The following is a 21,295-nucleotide window of genomic DNA, read 5'->3' on the forward strand; positions in this document are numbered from 1 at the left end:
GCAGAGGGCTTCGGCGCTGCCACGTCGGGCGCGCAGCCGAGCGCGGGAGAATCGCCTCTGCGCACCCTCTCGCTCTAAACCCACACGTACCCCACTGCCGAACCGTGCGCTGTGTCATCTATCAGCGCTTAACCCGTTAACCTTGAAAATCCTCCAAAACAGTGAAGCTCAGATTTCTAAGGTTTCTATTTATATCTTAAACATTTTCTTACGCCTTTTTATCAAAAAATTAATGTAGTTTTTATTGCTGCCATCACTCATCTTGCCTTTACTCGGGAGGCTGGGCTTCCAGGGTGTGTTTCTCCCACCGCAGTGCATTTCTCCGCAGCCGTGTTGTCTCGCGGTGCCTGTGAAGAAGAGCTCCCCGCTGTCGCTCGGAGCCCCGGGGTTGGCTTGTGCGTGGGCCTCCTTCGTCGCACCACCCAGGCTAGAACATCCAGCCCCAAAACGGCAATCCAGAACTCGATTCCCATGTCGTGCCACGGGGGGCGGGGGGGCGGAGGGGAGGGGGAGGAAAATAAAAATTAAAAGAAATCACTTCTGTATTTTGGATGCTTTGTAAATTCTGGGAACCATTTGGGTTTTCTTAATGGTTTGCTGAAATGCTGAAAACCAGTTTCACGGAGGTGGGATGCTTTTATGTAATTCATTATTGACACCTCTGGAATTACAGGCGAGACAGATCCGGAGATAGAGAGCAGCGTTCCTGGCTGCTGAATGCAGCGCGGTAGAGGAGCTCAGCGTTAGCGCTTGGCATTAGGTTTTGTCGTAATCGTGGTGAAGTTTCGATCAACTCCACAGCGAATCGGGGGTGATACACATTGACATCTATTGCGTGAGGCGCCGTGGGGGTTCCTCGCTTTTGCGGGGGCTCCTCCAGCACTGTGCTCCGGACCAGCTCTCCCATCCCCCCTGGGAGGCGGGTCGGACTGGGGGATGCTGCACCCACCGCGCTGCTCTCCAAAGCCGGGGGGGACCAGCTCTGAGTCAGCAGAGCCAAACGGTAAAGACCTTTTAATGCAGCCCCGGTGCGGTGCAGGCAGGAGTTGCTGCCAGGGATTATCTTAAACAAACGGCGGCTGCTTCTCCCCAGGCTGAGTGGTGGGATTTAAATGTTAAGCTTTTCTTGGGATTATTTGCTGCAGGTTTTTTTTCCTTCTCTATTTTTCCTCCCTCCTTTTTTTGTGTGTGGACTGTATCCTTGACACATTTAAAAACATTATTAATCTTTGTCACTCGTATTTTAAAAATAACTCGGTGATAGCAGCCAGCAGTCCTTAAATCCTTTTTAATTCAGGCCGACCTTGCGAGCGGTGATCTCGGGAGGAGACGCTGCCACCGGTCTCCCCGCGCGCTCGCCGGTGAGCCTGCGCGTTCGACGGCACACCGCCCCGCTCGCCCCGCTGCAGGGCGCGCTAACGGCGCGGGGCGGGAGCGCTTGCTGCTTGCAGAGTGTTTTCATAGTTTGGGAGGAGCCTTCCAGAAGGATTATGAATGAAGACTTACCCGTCCCTTTGTGTTCCGGCACTGGGGGATGGCACGGACGGAGCTGTGTACCGGCCCAGGCTGGTGTGTGGCCGGGATAACGGTGTCACCGCGGCACTGAGCGCGGATCACCCCCGCCAGCACCAGTAAAGCCCTGATGCCACACATCAGCCTTCGCATCACTTCTGGTGCCGTGGCATCCCTGTCTGCAGAAGCAGGTACTCGAGACAGCTGGGATGGTGACGTACCGATAGGTTTTTCCAGCACCCATCCGCTTTGGTGCCATTAACACGGTTTAAAGTCTTGCTGAAGTCCAGCCGGAGCCGGGCCCGTCCCGTCCTGCAGCCGCCGCTGCCGGGAGGATGCTCAGTGAGGATTCCCGCGCCCCAGATCGGTGTGGACCCCCCGGTAGGGTGCGGACAGGGCTGCGAGCGAGCAAAGAGCGTGTTAATTGAGAGAGTCGTCATAATCGATGCAGTCGCTGCAGTAAGACAAAAAAAGAAATTCCCCTTAAAGTCCCCTGTAGTTGAATTTATTTATTTTTTCCTTCTGTAATGACAGAATACTGGTGTGCCTAAAATACGCGCGGCCCGTGATCTTCCAGGGGGAAATAGCAGAAGAAAGCCGCGAGCAGACTGCTGGGCTGTTGCAATCTCGCATTTAAGTAAAACTAATCACCTTTGGTATTGGAGAGTATATCATTACACGCACACCCATCCCCCATGTGCACTATATTAAAAGCCAGCAGAGTCAGAAAGTAGTATTGCTTTCTTAATAATAAACAAATCTTGTGGACAGGAATTGTACCGGGATCTTTTAAATTAAAACCAGTTTTGTGTGTTTGGTTTGCGCCGGGCTTAGCTTCCAACCGACAGCGGTGTTGAAAAGTTTTAACATACTGGAAATTTGATTTTTTTCCTGCAGAAAGAATTCCTTAGCCTTACTGATTTCAGTTAATCAGAGAAGCAGAGTTCATTTAAAAAAAAAGGAAGGAAAAAAGGCAACTGTATTTTGGCATTTTGCTGTATAAAAGGTGCAGCAAAGGGCGAGCGCAGCCTGCGGGGCAGCGGGGCTGGTAGGAGAGGGACTCTGTGACCTGTAGCGATGCTTAAAAAATACGTTGGGGTGCTGTAATGTGGTGTGTGGTGTTACCCGCCGTGGGCCGACTTCAGAAACAACACCCTCCGGTAGCGGGTGAGGCGCTGCCGCCCCCGTCCCCGGCGCTGCCTCCGCGGGCGATGGTTTCCTCCGCTAACCCCACTCTGCTTTCTCTCTTTTTGTGTCCCCAGTGCTTGTACGGCTGCTACGTCCATTCCTCCATCATCCCCACGTTTCACAGAAGGTGCTACTGGCTTCTGCAGGTAGGATGGCGACAAACTCCTCTCTGCCGGGGGTGATCCGGTCGAGCCCGGGGGGCCGTGTTCGACTGCTGCGGGGGAGGCCGGCGGTCCCGTGTCTCATTGTTTGGGGGGATTTTGTTTGTCTGAAGGGGATGTGGGTTTTCCTAGTTGTCTGTCTCTGTTCTGAGGGGTGATATATTTTCTGTGGCAAATACAGAGCTGATGCCAGCTCAAATGCTCCCAAAACAGAGTCAGCTCAGGTGAAACTTTTTTAAGGTTTTTAGTTGGGTTTTCCCATCCTGAAGACTTTCGGGTTTTCAGCTGTGTTTCCCGTTCCGAAGCGAGGCAGGCACAGGAGGTCGGGAAGCCGACTGCTGTACCGGCACGCGATGGCGTCGGGGAGGAATCAGCCCTGTGGCTGTGTTGGAATTTGGGGTGAGCCTTGTGGGCAGCCTTGCGGTGATCTGCCCTCTGCCGGTGGGGGGTTTACTCTCAAGGGAGTTTTTGGGGGTCACTCAATGATTTTTCTTCTGGCTGTTGTGGGCACAGTGAAGCCCCTGGAGGAGTCGAGCGGAGTTTTGCTCTTGTTTCTGCAGGGTTTGGGTAGTGCCGTCCCCCCCAGGGCCCCCCGGGCTGCGGCGGGGGTGCTCGGGTTCGCGTGCGGGGCTTTGCCCGGGGCGGGCGATGCCAACCCCCTTTGCGGAGCTGTTCATATTACTGACTGGTTACTGGTGCTTACAAGTGGAAGCGATTTGTTTTCTTTTGTTAGAAAACAGCATTTGACACATATTGTAATAATATTATTGTTTTAAAGATTAAACCCCACACACACAAGTCCTGAAAAAAACAGGTCTGAGGAAAGTGACATCTGTTTCAAGAAGCAAATGGAAAATAATCCCTTTTTCCCCCCGGTTTTGCAATTGTGCTTCCATATTAAAAAAGGCGATGCTGTTGGTGTCACTGCCGCGTGACAGACGCCCCATGGCCCACAGTGGACGGTGCCCACACTGTGGACGCAATCAGAGGGAACATGCACAAAATATCCCTGTCCTCCGTCACGTCTGTGTGTGTCTCAGCTCTGTTTGCATCCTCTGCCTGTAAATACCGTGTGTAAGGAAAGGGGCCGACGCGTGGCTGCAGCGGTGGGAGCAGTATTTCACCTCCACGGTGGAAAGCTGTGACTCCACTGAAAACGCAGCACAACCACCTCGATCCTGCAGCATTTAGCGCTTTTTCCTGCAGCCGAGGTCCCGAGCTGCGTCCGTGGTCGGATGCAGTGAGCAGTGAGGAGAGGGGGAGCGGGGTGTAGGTACAGCTAAAGGAGCCGTTAAATGTCCACGGTTCAGTGCGCCAAACTGAGCAAAACCTCTAAACTTACGGTCCGGTTTGCCCGGGGCGGCACACAGCTGCTCGCGTTGTTGTTCAGCATCCGGCTTTGACAGTGCCCGTGACGGATGGTGTGACACGAGAATTCAAAGGAGACTCTGAATTCCCTGTGAATAACTGCCGGCACGGCACGGCGGTGCTCCGCGAGCCAGCCTCTGTCCCGGCTGTCCCTGCCGAGGCAGAGGGGACCGCGGCGGGCGGAACAGCGGGTCACTTGGTTCCTCTGCTCTTGCCCACACAGGGCAGGAGTTCGGGGCTTGGTGGAAGCATCCTCCATCCAGCGCCCGGGAGCTCGGGGAGGTACCGGTACTGCGGAGGGTCGGACGGTGCCGCGGGTCCCCCCGTCGTCACGGGTGTGCAGCAGCCCTCAGCCCAGGCACAGCCACCACTGTTGCCGGGAGTTTCCGGCATCGCTGAAGGGTGGTTCAGCTCATGAAATGTTTTCTCATAAACGGAAAATGTTAGGGCATGCCCTTGTTTCTGAAGAAATTCAGAGCAGACAGCAGAGTCCTTCCTATTAGATCCCACGAGGAACAGATGACGCAAAATCAAACTGCTGAGCTCCAGCCTAAAATTGGGCTGTGACCTTTAGGGAGGTTCGCTCCCAAATCGCAAAGCTTTTTACATTACCTTTGAGAGAGTATTTTCTAGCTTTGCCCATCTTTCCATCAGGAAATTTCCCGTGATTTTGAGCCGCTACGCAGCAGCCTGAGCCATGCCGGTGTAGCCCGCGTGCTCCCCGACCACGGGCAGTCCCCAGACCCTGCTCCGGTGCGGGCTGCTCGTCCCCCCGCAGGTCCTCCCCTTGCCTTCTCCCTGAAGACTGGTCAAAGGGATAAGCAATGAAAACCAGTCAGCGTGAACCATCAGCAGGCAAAATGCAGTTTTCCGAGTCCCTGTGGGAGACGTCACCCTGCGGTGGGCAGAGCCTGCGGCGCGGGGACCGACGGCAGGCTGCCACCGAGCAGTTGCGACGGCACGTCCGCTGTACAGGGCACCACAGCTCAGGTCTCCTCCTCTCCCTTCTGAAGGGGTTTTGCATTTTTGAGACATTTCAAGCTTTCTTGGTAATGGATTTTAAATGCTGCTTTACCCCAAACACCTTTAATATTTTTAGTAGATGGTGTAATTGCCGAGCAAGCATTGTAGTGTCCTGCAGGAGATGGTCCAGCCCTGGGCACTGACAGCTCTCACGTGGACCTCTTGGAGCTGAGTGAAGGAAGTGTGACCAAGGCAGTGGTGGTGTTTTCCTACATTGGGTTCTCATATTTTTCTTTCCATTTTCTGATACCGTGACTGACGGGCAGAGGAGAGGACAGGGCTGAGGATGCGGGTGGCCTCGGGGCCGTCATCACCAGGGGCGCTGGGGAGGGCTCTTCACTAGCACTTCTAAAAAAATTCTTCTGCACTACCTGTTGGCTTCCTAACAGCAGCAATCCCCTAGCTGTTCGCAGTTAGCCAAGTGCAGAATGACGCTGCTGAAGCCTTTTTGTAGGTACGAGTGGTGGCAGGTCCCCAGGCGCCTGGAAGGGCGTCAGCGCGCAGACACTGCCACTGGGTGTGTTGGCTCGTCGGCCAGCAGGACGCGCGGGCACCAGCACCCGCGCTGTGCATGCTCAGACCTTCAAAATGGCACCAGATTTTCCGTCAATGGAAAAAAGCCCTGTTTGTACTCGTAATGACTAATGCAGGGAAAATGTGGATTCTCAGATCTAGACAATTTTCAAACATTGGCACAGCGGAGCAGCAAAACGCAGCGTTCCCTTCTGCGGATTGGTAATTGGCACCCCAGGAATTCAAAATTAATCTAGCTGCCAGGCTCCCGGGGCTGGCTGCTGTTTGCAGAGGTTACTGGAGGCGTCTTTGCCCGTGAATAGTGATGCAGCTCTTGCTCTCTTCCACGCCTGTGCCATACAGCTGGAGACTCTGCGTTTGTTGGACGGTCTTCATTTTCCATTCAGCCTTTAGCAGATTCTGATGTCTTTTTTAGTGCTGGTGTTAAGGTGCTGTGGTTATGGGAAGCAGTGCATTGAAAAAAAGTGTTTGCCCTTTTTCTTAACGAAGAAGTACATCAACTGTGCTATAGGATCATGCTAAAAACTTTTTACTAATATAGACAGCGGCTAAATATTAGTTCTCTGTGACATGGGTCAGAACTTCTAATATTGCCATCTTTTCTGTAATTGTTTGCTTAAATATGGGGAAAATGTGCATTTTAGGCACTTGGGTTTCATTAATGTTATTGTTTGGTTTTTTGAATGACTCCCCACTTTCAGCAGCAGTCACAGCAAGGCGAGATCAGGAATATTCAACAGTGCTGCTGACATGATAGGACATCTCCCGTTCGCTATAGAAAAACTGGAATAAACTAATACGCATTTTGATCATATATTCAAGTAAAGCCGATGCATTTGTTCAAAGAATGTTCATTAGCTTGTTTGTTTGCCGGTACCATTTGCACAGGTGAGATTTTCTTGATGAAGACACTTGTGGGGATGGGAAGTGCGGGGAATGCTGATACGAGTGGGTGGGGGCGTTCAGCCCGTTGGTGTGTACCTATTCATCTCGGCCAATCCAGCACATTAAGACTAACGAGCATTCGAGAGCAATATCTAGGCAGATACCTGTTTCACATGGTATGCGCATTAGCTGCTCACTGAATAATTCAGAATTGATGAAAAAGCGTGTAAGCGACCGTGTTCTCGCAGGTGAGCCGGAGAAGCAGAGCGGGATGCAGGCTGAGCTGTGCCGGGCACGGGGAGACGCCGGAGCCCCTCGGAGCCCCTCCTGAGTCGGGTGTTTGCAGTAATTGCTGAAGTGTGATAATCCAGTCCTGTAGGAGCTGCAGGGAAAAAATCGCATTTCATCTTTATTGCTTGCACACTCGCAGGGTGCTCTCGGCAGCTACGGGAGTCACTGGGATGCTTTACCGCGGGGTAGAAAATGGCAGGGGAGAGTCGGGGGACATCAGAGTGATACCAGTGGCGATGTCCGGGCAAAGACGTCTGTCCTGGAAGGAGCAAGTGGGAGATGCTGAAGGGGACACTCCAGCTGGGCAGTGTTCTGTTAGCGGTCTTTAGTTATCTGTCATGTGGCTCTGCATGCGCCAGCTGTACCCTGCGGAGCGCCCATAAGCACTGATTTAATGCCAGAGGCTTAAATCTTAGCATCTGCAATATTTTCTCTTTAAACCGTTTTTTTCCTGGATTCTGCCTTCTGATACATTTTGATGTTCAGCTGTTTATTACTATTAATGTCTACACTGATGCTTGATGTTCCCGGAGTGCTCCCTTCCTAAAACACAGCTCGTCTGAAAGCTGTGGGCACAAAGTTTCAAGGCCTGAAAGTCAGTTAAAACCTTTCACGTGAGGTCTGAGGCTGTCCTGCGGATAGTTGGTGTTCGTTCTGTCATTTTTTTTCCTCAACTTTTCTATTATGTCCTAAGTGAGTGGAAAACCTTCCCATTTCTGTTTGATGGCGCCGCGGCAGAGCGGCATTGCCCGTCTGATCGCTTGTGCTGCGCCACGTCAGCAGCATCTTCCGCGTCGCTGGCTGGAGGAGCGACAGACAGCTTGAGGATTTTGGTCTTTTTCAACATAAATTGGAAGCATTACAATCTCATAAAAAATCCTGAGACTTTTGCTTAGTAGTGGGGTTTTATTTTTCATTTGGGTAGAATAGTGTGCGCATGGAGCTATGCTGAGAGAGGAGACAGTAAGTGTGGTGGGAGCACACGGCACTGCCAGGAGAGAAGAGTTGTCTTTTGCATCAGTTTGGCTCTGAGCTGCAACAGAAAAGGCACTTTCGATACCCACTCTGGGCGGGAGTCGACAGGAGGCAGCAGCCGGTCCCCTTGCGCCTCTGCTGGCCTTCACGATGCTTCCCTGTGCAAAAGCATTTTCGGAGAATGAAAAAGTTGTGGATACCCTGTTCAGGCTCCCTTAGTGTTCCTTTGACGTGGTCTCTCTGAAAGACCGCTCTCCCCTTTCTCTCCTTTCATCTCCTCGCCAGCTCCTTTTGCAGGCACGCTGCTCCTCGCCGTGTCTCTGCTGCCTTGCCGTCACAGCAGCAGCCGCGTCTCAGGACTTCCCATCACCTTTGTCAAAGATCTGAAATACTCTTGGAATCAGTGGAACTGTGCAAAAAATATTGCTCAGTCCAACTGAAATTCCAGGGGTTTTGTTGACTCTTTTGTAATAATTTTCTGTTTTCATAATTTCAATTTCAATAGTTTTTGTCACATTCCTAACAAGTATTTACTCCTGAAAATGAATTTCCAGGAAACCGTGTAAGAGAGGTGTTAGCTGTGCCTCCTGCAAACACCGTAGTGCTTTTCATTCGTCTTGGTTGGGGATGGAAGCTGCTGCCCGCGTTAGCCTGGTGCCCGGCTGCCCGTCTCCGCAAGCCGTGGTCTCCGCCAGGATCGCCCTCGGCAAAGCTCTGTTTCGCAGTGGGATGAATAGTTAAACGGGTTTGAAGGAGCCTTTTTGTGGCTCTGCACATGGCATAAAACTCAAGTTCCATTTAGCACGAATGCCCCAAAACTTCATTAGAGATAGCTTTAATGATAACAGCTCGCATTGTGCTCTGCTGTACTCCAGTGTTTTAGTGAAATAAAAACGAAGCAGAAGCCGCGACGCTGGAAGACCTCTCTCCTTTGCCTTCAGCATCGTCAACCTGAGCGGAGTCATTTCTCTTTGAGAGGAGACAGCTGCTGCAGGTCCGCTCCTCCCGTCTCCCTCCCAGTTGCTCCTGCGTCTCCCCGGGGCGCCCGGGGCCGCTGTCGCTGCCAGCGCTGGTGATGGGCACTGAGATTCACCGGCAGTGACAGCCGCCCCCGTCTCCCCCACGCTCGCGTCCGCTCGCTGCCCCGGAACGTCTGCTGCTCTCTGCGGCGGAGCTCCCGCGGGTCGCGCCGGCCGGGGACGGGGTCGCTCGCAGCTCGTCTCCGGGAGCGGTGCCTGGGCCGCCCGGTCGCCCGCTCCGGCGCGTCGCCTGCCGGTGTGCGGCTCCTCCTGGTCAGGGCGCTCGCCTGAGCGTGCCTGGCTGTTCTGCCCAATTCCGGGCGGGCAGAGCGCAGTCGGCGCGGGCGGCCCAGGCCAGGACGGGCGCAGCAGCGCGGAGCCCTGCAGGGCTGAGAGCCCGGAGGGCACGTCAGTACCCGCAGTGGTTCGCCTGGGGGGTGCCGTTGAGTAACGCTCTGTTTTCCACTTGTCTTCTCATCCCCGGGCCTGCTGTCAGAGCAGCGGTGTCCATTGAAACCCACTGTCAGTATTACAGTCTTTTTTTTTAACAGGCAAACACAGGATCTATTCCAGTTAAAGCTATTTTTGCTTAATTTTTTCTCCTTCAAGTTTTACTTGCTCGCTAATGTTAGCTTCGCATAGAGTCTTCAGCTTCACTAAAATTAAATTCCATCTGGCGGAGCTCATCACAAGCTGTCTGCCTCCCAACCGTCCCCGTCCCCTTCCTTGGAGCGACGCCGTCCCGCGCGCCGTGCGCCAGCGTCACCGTTTGGTTTCACAGGAGGCACCTCCCGTTCGCTGTTGGGGGAAGGGCAAAACACCGGATGGAAGAGCATCCACGAGAGCCCTCTTTTTGGGGAGAGCCCGCAGCACGCCTGCGCTTTGCATCCATCCTCGTGCACAAGACCACAAAAATAAATCAGGATGTTGCTTTCCTGAAAAACACTTTTCATGACAAAAATCTGTAGCAGATAAAACGGAGCTTGCAGCGCAGACTGGGCCATACCCTTTATCGGTCCGGATACCTTCAAAACAAAGATGTGTTTTGACACCTGCAGGATGAGTAAAATGGGACTGCGGAGAAAAGCAGCAATAACCCTCTGCTGATGTTCCAGCGACGGGGAGGCGGAGAGGATTACAAATGAACTGGTATCTCGGAGGCTGGAAACATTTTAGCAGGAGTGCTTTATCTTTTGTAATGTTTTTATAAATTATTTATTAACACACTTGCTGCATTTTCCTGAGAAATTGGATAGAAAAGCAAAATGTATAGCCGGCAGATTATATTCCAGAAGAAAGACGCCAGTGATTAAAAAACAATTTCCAGCCCTTTCAAACACATAACTTTATTTTAGACGAGGAGTCTGCTATTTTTGTATTGCTCTCGACCATTTTAAAGAAAATCCCGGATTCGTTCCCTAGATATATGAGGAGACTGACGTTAATGCGAGCGAACTAAAAAGCAGTCAGAGTGCTTTAGTTGTTGCTTAAATAATCTGTTGTCATTTATAGAAGAGATGCATTTCCCAAACTGCTGTGGGACGTGCCCGGGTTGCTGATCGAGAGGAGTTATTACAGGGCGACGTAAAAAAGTCCAGAACACGGCCAACTCCCACACCAATGGAAAGCGGATTTTATGCTTTTGGCTCCTGGTGGGAATGATGCACTGCTCGCGCTTTCCGCCTGCCTTGGGGGGGTGGAAGGCAGCGCCTCCGTCGCGCTGCGGTCGCTGCAGTCGCGCCGCGTGCCGGGGACAGCCTCCGTGCGTGACCCGGGCAGCGCGGCGCGGAGGTGACGCCGGCCGTGTGCCAACAGCCGTTCCCCCGCCCGTTCCCAGCAGCTCCTACAGCAGCACCCGCCGCATCCAAAACGCGTTTTACCCCCGTGGCTACAGAGGGAAGCGAGAGCGGGGTTGGTGCGGGGGAGCCTGGGGACCCTGCCGAGGTCCCTGCCGTTGCTGGGGAGTGTACGGCGGCACCCGGGAGTGACGTGACTGGAACTGGATTGCTTTTGCTCCAGCGTACGCCCGCCTTCTTGCCCGGGACGACCCCAGAAAGCGGGAGCGTGCGTCTTTGCGGATTCTGCTCCGGTTTGGACCGGTGATGCTATCAGCGAGATATCCTCACGGCGGGGATCGCAGTGATGTGACAGCACAGCTCAGCTGGAAATTAAATCAAACCACAGGCTCCGAGACACTTATTAATATGCTCTGTATACTGAGGATTAGGCTTTTGGTGACACTTAAATTGAATTCTAATGCTATTTTGAAATATATAATACACTGAATTTACTTCACCTCAGGTTTGAGTTAATGGTTTATTAAATTACGCACCTTGCAGTGGCAAAGCTGTTTCCTGGTGTAGGACACTGAGGATTGCAGGAGCGGTGCCGCAATTGTGCTGATCTCATCCACATCCTCCCGGGTCAATTATTAGGTCTGCGGGTGTCTGTGAATGTATCATACCGTCGGCTGAAGTTTCACCCTCGCTGAAGAGGCATAACTGGGGATTGGGTTGGAAGTTTCCCTGTGAAGCAAATTACAATTTGAGTTTAGCAATTTGGAGTTCGTTTTGGCGTGGGCAGTGGAGGACGTGTAGCAGATGCTGCCAGGACCGAAGTCTCTCCTTCTAACACGAGACATTTTCTTCTTTTATTATGCAGTGTTTTGGCCTGCAGTTTGTTACCCCCCTTTTGTATTTTATCTGTTAAGGCACGTTTTTATAAGTGGTTCGGATAAATCACTTCCCTGCTGGTGCCTGCAGTTTTGAATGCTTTTCTTGCTGTCCCTCTGCCTGCATGAACGTCTCGCTTATTACCCCGGTTGCTTTTGTTCTCAAAATCATCTTTTCTTTCTGAAGGAGTGTCTCTCTATCCCCTTTCTCTTGCATGGCTGCCTTCGGCTGTCGCTGATGTCCTGCCACCTGCCCCCACTTAATGAAGCTGGGATGCCTCTTCCGTCCCGCCGTGCCCCGCTGGCACGAGGACTCTCTGTCCAGCCACCGCCCGCAGCCGCCACCTTTATCTCTGCATCCCTCTCGCCGGTCCGCGCCCGCAGTGACATCTCATGTCAGCCCGATGGATGGGAGAGTGTCTGTCGCATATGCGAATGTATATATGGTGCACTACCCTTAGTGAAAGTCAGTAAAGGTTATTAAAAATGGCCACGAGTTCACAGTCTGTGCCATAAAATGATGTGCCACCACCGAAGCGGTGGGGATGGTGCATACAGACCGTGGTCAGTCCTCTGCGAGATCGTTCGGTGGTTTTCTTTAACGTATTAGTGAAAGGGCAAAAGCCGGAGGAGAACGACCTAAATGGCTTTCCCTCCTGAACAGGCGTCGTACCTCAGGCATCATTTTCTGCGTCAAGGAAAAAGTGCAAGATTTTTCTTATCAACATTTGTTTCAGTTAAATGTCAGCCGGTTTGCATCTGCTCCTCACGCCGCCACAAGACGTATGTCGAGTGACAGCCTGCTAGCTCGCACCGGAGTTATTAGCCATCAGCAGTAAAGGAAGCGCCGTTTGGAGAGAGTGAAATAGAGGTTGAGGTTTTTATCAGTTTAGTCTCTGTAAAATGGGACGGCCTCTTCCCGGGAAATTAGATTTCCTGATAACGCAACCAGCACAAAGCAAGTCTGTTGGATTGAATATGTCTCCACATCGTCTTCCTTTTACAACCAAATACTGCAAAAGATTCCCGAGAAAGGTTGAAGGCATTTCTGACCTCCTTGCAGCAAGTGGAAAGAAGGCCCTCACCTCGAGGAGGGGTGGCAGGAGGACAGCCCGGGAGACGCTCCGTCTGCCCGCGACCCAGCGCAGCGCGCGTAGCACGGGCGCTCAGGTGGTGTCTGCCCCCGGTCCTTGGGGACGTGCAGGACAATATTCGTGTTGGAAAAATATATTTGGCTGGCGTCACCAGCACTGGATTTGTTAGTAACGATGGCTGTTAGCTCTGACCAGCCTGGCCCGGCCACCTGCAACAAGATGGGTTTCTGAGTATGGAACAGCTGTTGCCTTATTAGGGGAGGAAATTCAGAAGATCAGATGGGTCTGCGTGACCTGAGTCTGCCTTTCGGCTCAAGGTACGCGCAGCTTTTTGCTGGGAAGAGCCCTGACCCAGCGGAAGGATTTTGGCAGCGTTGGTGCGTCACTTGCCAGCGGGCGTTGGGCAGAAGGGCGCAGTTCTGGCTCAGGTGCCGTCAGTGTGCGCGTGCCGAGCGCCGCGAGTGTGCAAATACTGCTAATGGCGCGCTGCAGGTGTGTGCGTGCCGAGCACTGCCGCTGTCAGCAGATTGTCTGGTGTGGAACATCCCGGCGTCTGTCTGACGGGATGCTTCATGAATGGAAGTACTTTCAGAAAAAGTTGAGGAAAAGGGGTTATTTATGGATGGTGCGTGCTGTCACGGGGCGTACGGCTGAAACGGGTGAAGATCGAGGAAACCCACTTCAGGTGGAACAGAAGGAGAAAAAGAAATCCAAGCTTTGGAGCAGTCATGGGAGAGCGATGAAATGCAGAGTATTTGGGATATTGAAATGATATTGGGTGATCGTCTAGGGTTAGAATATTTTCCACAGAAAACAGGTCTGCATTGCTAAATTAAAAGGTTTTCTTTCGGATATTTTGATATTCTGTAGAAAAATAGTGCTTATGCCTGCCGTGTGTGTGTGTGTGTGCATGCGCCGTAGACGGCCGTTAATAAGCCGCCATCAGCACCAAGCAGGATAAAACCAAAGTTTTTTTCTGGTGCCACTTGGTTATTTCTTAGAAATTCAGATAATGCTCTTTCAGTTCGCGTTACGTCCGTATGGAGATGGGAGATACCAGAGATGCTCTTGGACTGTCTCATTCCTTTCGTTCGTTAGTTAATATACCTATGGGTAGCAGGATCACCTTGGAAAAGGTTTTTTATTGTATTAAGACAAAACTAAGTATTCTGGCAGAATCCTGCCAAGTTTTCAAATAGCAGATGATTCTTAGAGAATGCTTTACTTTTTATTATCTGTAAGTGTGACACCGCTTTGGTTTTGCTCTTCCCTGGGTTCAAACTGACCCTTGTTGCAGTAAGAGGGGACACACCACCGCCACCCCCAGAGCAGATACTGATGAGGAAGGGACAGCAACATGCGGTGCTGCCTTTTAGGTGAGCTAAAGGCCGTTTCCTGACACGAGACTAGGATTGAAAGTGATTTTGTAACTTCTTCAATGTTTTTAAAAACAAAAACCAAAAAAGAACAAAACAAAGCCCCACCACCACCAAAACAAAAAAACCCACCTGATTTACCGATGGTTATAGAAACGGTATTTTTCTTAGGTCAGAAGTACTTGCTCTGACAAGAGAAGGCCATTCCAGAGCTTTACTTTAAACGTGTGGGATCAGACGGGTTAATTAAAACCGTGGTTGCAGCAAAGGTCAGCCAGCGGAGAGATGAGCTGGTAAATGCTGGAGCCTCATCGAGGAAAGCACGAGAACTGTGAAGGAAAGGCCGGCAAGAATATCGCATCGTGGACTAAAACCTGCAAAAGAATACTGCATTACAGACTGAAACCTGCAGCACAATACTGCATCACAGACTAAAACCCGCAAAAGAAGCTGCGGCGGCTCGTCCCCGGCCGGGCGGGGGAGCGTGGACTGGGATGCTGCAGCGCTGCAGCCGTGTGCTCCTCGTTGCACCAAAAAACGGAGTCTCCGCTTCCACCCCCCACGCGTGGCAGCGGGACCGGGCTGGCCCGGCGGAGGGGTGGCACGCACGCCCCGTCCCTCAGCTGCCCTTTTGCTTGGCGCTTGTGATAATCGCCATTTATAATCCAGCGAGCTGTCGAGGGCGCTTTCGGCTGGAAGAGGGAGAGGAGGCCGCTGGGATTTTCACCGTTCCTCATTTATATCTGTTCCAGGCGGTCTTTAAAACTTGGCATCAGCGGGTCCATAATCGCAGCCTGTATTTACGAACGCAGAACACTTGTGTGCCTTTCTCTCCATAGCCTACACCTGAGCCTCCTTCTTTAGGGGCTTTGCTGTTTTTAAGGTGCAGCGCTGGTGCCCGTAGTGCCTTCAGCGTGCAAGGACGACCGCGTCAGGCGTGGGGCAGCCACGCGTCACCGTGTGCTTCAGCCTCCGTGGTGCCCTGTGGCGGCACCGTCTGTGCAGACACAAATCGCGCTCTTTCTGGTGTCTGCACAGAGGTGTTTGATGCTTTGGAGTGATGGATGATGACTGAGCATGCTTTCCTCAGTCAAATGTTGCTCATCTCATGTTTTTGCATTTCATGCATGTGTCCTGCTAGGAGTTTTGCTAATGTGCATAGTGTAAAACTTCGTAGGAAAAAGAATCCGTGTAGAAAATTAATCCTCAGCCTACGGCGAAGAGAACAGAGCCACAACATCAGTTTTGCTGCGAAGGTGTTGAGTGCGGTGCAGAAATCAGCCCGGAACTCCTCCTGCAGTGCCTGGCACTTGCACAAATAACTCGAGCCTCAAATGATGTTATTCTTTTGGTTTTATTGAACATTAAATCCATCACAAAAACATGCAGAAAGAAAAATGAATGCAACATCGTTCAAGGTCACTTGTTTCTGCGGAGGCGATGTAACCGCACTGGGCTTTCTGTATCAAAGCGGCGTCGGTGCAGGGAGTCATACATGTCGTAGTACCAACTCCAAATCGCGTAGCAATCTTCCTCCTTTCATGGAAAAACGCAGCAAATACGTCCTGTAACCTGCTACCTGTGCAGTGAGGCACTCTGACAAACAGCAATTATAACTATTATGGGATGTCATCTCCTGTCTGCCATTTATTGACCTTTTCTTCAGTATAATTTTCTTCTCAGGAGCCCGGGTAACGAAACACCCCGGGAGAGACTGCCTGTGTGAGCGTCTGGGACGGCGCAGCAGCCGAGACCCACTTGGGTTCTGAAAGGTGCTCGATTTTAGACCCATTTAATATTTACATTATGCTGACAAATCTGGAAGCCTTCGAGAAAAGAAGTTTCTTCTGAGTTCACCTTGTAGTCATCGGGGGAGGCTACGACTGTCAGATGCTGGGAAGCCGCTAAAAGAAATTATCTAAAATAGCTTTTCTGTTTGTAATATCATTTTAGATCCTAGAGCCTTTCCAAGCTCAAAGTGACCCATAATCTTGCTTGTACAGTGAGAAACATCATCCTACCAGGGAACTTAAACCCTCGGTTTGGGGTTTTGTAGAATCAAATATGAAATCCATTACAGATTCATAAATTAATATGATAAGCATAATTTTTGGAGGGGCAGCTCTTGAGTTTGGGGAAAGAAGTGGCATCAAGTTTGGGTTTCAACAATGTTTTGCTGAAATTGTGTGGATTAATATAATGAGCTAAGAACATCAGTTGCTTTAAAATGTCAGCTGCTTCGTAGCTTCGCTATGCGTGAGGCAGACGTCGGCACCGTCTGCCGGCGTGGCGAAGGGTGGATAATCTGTCCCCCGCGCGGTGACCTTCAAGCGGAGCATCCCTCTGGCAGAGGCTCCCGCCGCCGCTGGTGCTGCGGGGACCGGGGCTGCCCGGGCTGCGCTTCCCGGCTGCCGCTGGTGTTGCAGGGCAGGGGGAGGAGAGGACGGGGAGTGCGCTTGATTAAAAAGTGCTTGTGCTTTTTCTCTTGAAGGATATTTGCAGTGAAAACCGTACATGAAATTTATGCTCCTCTCATGCGATTTTGACTGGTTTTAGTACACAAATTCTCAGTAGAAAATGTATTCAATAAAAGTTTGATGTGGAACTATAGCTCAGCAGAATCTTTTCTAAGAAATCCAGCTGTGGAATATTTATTTTGTATCTAGTTTCAGTTTTAGTGCCTATTCCTTCTGCAGATGCCCTCGTTAGCCTGCTAACAGTTCATGAAGAGCTCAGCATCCCGGCGTGCCCGGGGCGTTTCCGCCGGTGAAGTTTCCAGGGGAAGGCGCATCCGCGTGGCGTGCTCCTTCGGGCGGCTGCTGGCTTTTTCTGCAAGCAAAGCCACGCTCTTTGCTAACAAAGAGACTGGAGGCCTTTGGGCTCGCTTGAGTACGGGGGCTCAGCCTGCGCTGGGGAAAACGTCACCGTGCTGGTGGGCAGTGATGCGGCCGACAGGGACACCGTGCGCTTGATGTATAGCAAGTCTACTGGGAAAGAGTTTTAGCAGGAAAAAAGCAATATATCTGGATTTATTCTCCTTTGATGCTCACATGCAAAAGGAGACTGTTCAGGGGAAGTGGGAGAGGAATCTGGGATGGCCGCAATGAAAATTTCAGGGTAAACCTGACAGCTGTGAGCCCTAAAGTGTCATTCCTTGCTGTGGAATAACATCCCTTGGGCGCGAGTAAGCGGGGTAATCCCTGTATCTGGGATGGGTTAACTCCGATGTGTAGCGGAGAAGGGACTTTTCTCCAGGCTTTGAAGCAAGTGACAGTGATGAATGAAATCCTTGCTCACCTTCTCGATTTATTTCTGACCGTTGTGCCAAAAGGTTCCCGTTTGTTTCCCCAAATTGCAAGTGAGCATCACTTTATTAGACGGCCGTCTGTCCAGCTCTCTGCTCCCGCTCCGCACTGGGAGAGGCATCCCGGGGCAGGGGTGACCAGAGAGGCACAGAGTGACTCTCCAAACATCGATCCCGAGGTGGGAACCTCTGCTTAGCACTTCGGGTCACCGTAAAGATTTCCAACAGGTTTCTGGACCGGCGTACTACAGAAAAACAGATCCCGAGCAGGGAGACAAAGTGCTGCCCCTGTGAACTGCCATCTCCTCAATAGGTTTTAACACAGAGCCGGAGGCTCAAAGCACCGAGAGCTTTTTCCTAATGTTTAGTGATAAACTTTTGTCTCCTGTGAGTAAACAATCTGCTGGCTTTGCCACTTTTTTTCAATTTAAACGGGAGTACACTGAAGCCCTCTTGCAAAAACATTTATTATGTCAAGCAAAACTGGAGGGTTTGGGTTGTGTTTCTCTCGTCTTTTTTCTTCTTTACTTCCAGTGTTCTCAAAAAATACTGCCCCGAGGCATGGGAAATGGCACATGGCTTTATGAAATATGCTCCCATCCGAGGGAACGCCATGTTTTTATTCTGTGACAGTCCAGGATTCAGTGCGTGGCCTAAATATTGTGGCATCCTATTTGATTTTTGAATTGTTGGACGGACTAGACGCTATAGCTCATGGACAACGTGACCATTTTTCCTCGTGGTTTACCCTTTTTCTAGATTACTGTCTGTAAGTTTCAAAATGGAACAGGATTCCTCCGTGGTTTATAAATTAGGGCCATATTACAGCAGCACCCAATAGTGCTGCTATATTTTAGATGGTGTCAGGGTTTCTATTATAAACCTCATTTTTCAGAGGTTTATAGCTCAGCCATAAAAACTCACTGTACGCCGAGACTCGGAATGTAACAGCTGCATCTCAGCCATGCAGAGGATGTGTTTGCATCTTTATTTTACAAGCAAAACAAAGTATGCTTTGTGTGCATGTTTATACACAGAGGTCTGTGTAATTATATTAAAACTCAGTATAAATTTATCCTAACTTCTGATTGCAAAGTTAGTCTCTTGGAAGTTAGGAAATGGCCCCTTGTTGGCAGCCTGTGCAGCTCTAATTCTTCCTGTTCGCCGCCTGCCCGCCTGCTGAGAGGGACGCCGTTTAAGGAATAACGGGTGGGGGTGTAATTAAGGGCTGTCTGTGATTGCTTGTGCCCAGAGAGCCGGGGCACGGCTGCTGCCCGTGGGGAGGGAGCGCTGCAGACACCGCTGGCGGTGGGAATGGCTGTGTCGTCGCGGCGGAGGCGGCGGCTGAGCCCCGTCCCGCTCCCCTCCGAGCATCCCTGCGGGACGGCCGTGCAGTGCCGCCCAAGAGGACTCTGGGACCACTGCGCACCGGCACCTCTCCCAAACACCCCGACGCTGCGGTCTGACGGTCCAGGGCAGGTTTTCCTTGGACCAGAGCGATGAGACAGGATGCGACCTTTTTCAGGGCAGAAGCTAATGGATCTGCTGGTAGCTTTTGCTTACTTGGAGTGATGAGCTGGTGGCAATATTAATCGTAAGGGCCGTTGTTACTGAGGGGCATCTAGCCCACACAGTAACAATTGTCCAAAAAGAAACCCTGAAAACAGATTTGCAACACGGGCTATAGCTCCAGTATTACCTACATGCTTAAGTGCCTTTGAATGTATATAAACAGTAGGTTTTCTTATGTTGACATATGAATAAGACACCAACAGCCTCCTTTTAATAGCCTTGCATAATGCGCACACCTGCTCTGGTATAATTTGCTGCATTTCAACAAATAAGCTAGCTCAAATGAATGAAGAATATCTTTCCACAGTGCTGCAAGCGCTCCTGTCAAAAGAAAACAAAAAGGTGCTATTTGTGTCGCCGCACTACGTACGGCCATCACACGGTGGTGAACATGTCTTTGTATGTGCAATTCAAAGAGTCGTCAACACAGAATCGGTTTCATATATACAGACGGTCAAATAGTGAAGGAAGGACACAGACTCAGTCTGAATGTTAAAAAAAAAAAAATAAAAAAAAAATCAGACCACATCTTCAGGCGCTGTGGTGGCGAGAACACGTCACGGGCTGGTTTTGCTGTAAAAGTCGTATTGAATTACTGTGGGGAGCACACTCCTGCCATCTCCTCCCCAGGTGCTCCTCAGTATTTCCCATCTGAATTCAGACCTGAGTAACAACGTGCTGTTACGTGTGTGGTGTGCAATGACAGGAACGTCGCCGTCGCAGCGCGACCGGGGTGTTCCGCCGCAGCTAACCCCTCGCCTGGCTCCCTGCAACGCGCGCGGGGCTCGGCTGCCTTCGTGAACGCACCTGCACAGCCTCATTAATTAATATCATGTCTTACATTTTGTTTTAATAAAGCCTTTTCATTACGGAGCTTGTTCCCAAGGTAGGAAAAATTGAAATTCTTTGCGAGAGCGTTATAATTAAGCTGTAGTGCAATGGGAGGAATGTGTCTTCCTTGGAAAGTGTCTGTCTAAGCTGTCTCGTGGTGAGGGCGATGCCAGCAGACTCGGGCAGTGCTCCTCTGCCTGGCGCTTTGGAAGACATCCATCCGAGAGATCCCATCCATCCAAGAGATCTTGTCCATCCACGAGATCCCATCCGTCCGAGAGATCCCGTCTGCCCGAGAGATCCTGTCTGTCCGGGGCGTTGCACCTTTGCTTCCCGTAGGTTTCAGCCTCAGGTTGTATTTCACAGGCTGGAGAGGTGGAAAACCTCTCTAAGGCAGTAGTTCCCAAATTTTTGGCTCGCTGGACCACTGCAGCTCTCAGAGGGGCTCGCGGCTGGCCGGGGCAGCCACAGGGCAGCAGGTTTTATCGCCGAGCGTGGTCCTGCAGGTTATTTGTTACTGTGGGCTGCAGCCCGGGGTGCTCCCGGCCGCCGCCGCGGCGGGGATGGGGGGGTGAGGGGTCTGCCGTACGGAGCCAGTTTGGGGGGTTTCTTCAGTTCAGTATAAAATACCAAGCCTGGCAATGTAGGAGGTAAAATACTTTGTTACTTTAGGTCTGTTGTGGATTGCTCCTGTAGTTTAAAAACCAACATACCCGGTGTATCCACAGCTGTTCCTAACAGGGAGATCCGTTTTGAGGAGCGTGAGGAAACCGGGGCTCACAACGGGGTTAAAGCACCGCCGTTCAAGAAAGGCAACTCAGGAAGAGGAGTTAATTAAGTTGTGTCAATTAGTTGTGAATTTGGAAACAGATTTTTATTTTCTCTTTGACAAAAAATAGGGTTTATAAAATGAGACAAAGCCTGCCCAGGAGGAGCCGTTCTGTTCCTGCCTGCGAGTGCGTCCCTGACCTCAGAGATGCTTATTTACGGGCTATATGGCAAGAAGATTGAAATGCTTCATTAGCAAGCAGCATCGCGTGTTATCTGGAGAAGATCCTAATAGAGTAAATTAGGAGGGAAACATCTGTTGCTTTCTGTCTCGGTTTTAGTGCTCAATCTGGTGCTAATTCTGGCCTTTCGTGACCTTTTTATATGTCCCTTCATCCTAAATCTGAGACACGTTTTGTTCATCAGCTGCGGATGTGTGTTGCAGCCTTTGAACTGAAATGCTTCAGAGCTCATCTCTACCCTCCAGGAGAGATTTGTTCCTTTCCTATTTTCCTTCATTCCTGAGGCCGTACAGACAAAGTGCAGAGGTGGAGTCGGAGGGAAAGGAGGCGGAGAGGCAGTGAAATCCCGAGCCAGGCAGAGAGGTGTGTATACACACACGCACACAGGGTTCTGCCCTCTTCCCCCTTTGTGTCATGATTTTATAGTAAAAGAATAGCTACAACTTGTGACAGAAGATTGGACTCTTGCTTTACCCAAATT

The 21,295-nt window shown here is 51.1% G+C and overlaps 1 protein-coding gene across 1 annotated transcript in view; it reads left to right on the forward strand.

Annotated features, from left to right (window-relative positions):
* Positions 1-21,295, forward strand: part of CAMTA1 (calmodulin binding transcription activator 1) — a gene marked incomplete at its 3' end in the record, with an annotated part of 309,542 nt that overhangs the window by 176,895 nt on the left and 111,352 nt on the right. Inside the window, exon 6 of the mRNA XM_082493415.1 lies at positions 2,775-2,846. Coding sequence (XP_082349541.1) covers positions 2,775-2,846 — 72 coding nt within the window. The remainder of the gene's footprint in view (positions 1-2,774; positions 2,847-21,295) is intronic.

Source organism: Vanellus vanellus, assembly GCF_965231255.1.
Source record: "Vanellus vanellus genome assembly, chromosome: 20".
In the NCBI taxonomy this organism is placed as follows: domain Eukaryota; kingdom Metazoa; phylum Chordata; class Aves; order Charadriiformes; family Charadriidae; genus Vanellus; species Vanellus vanellus.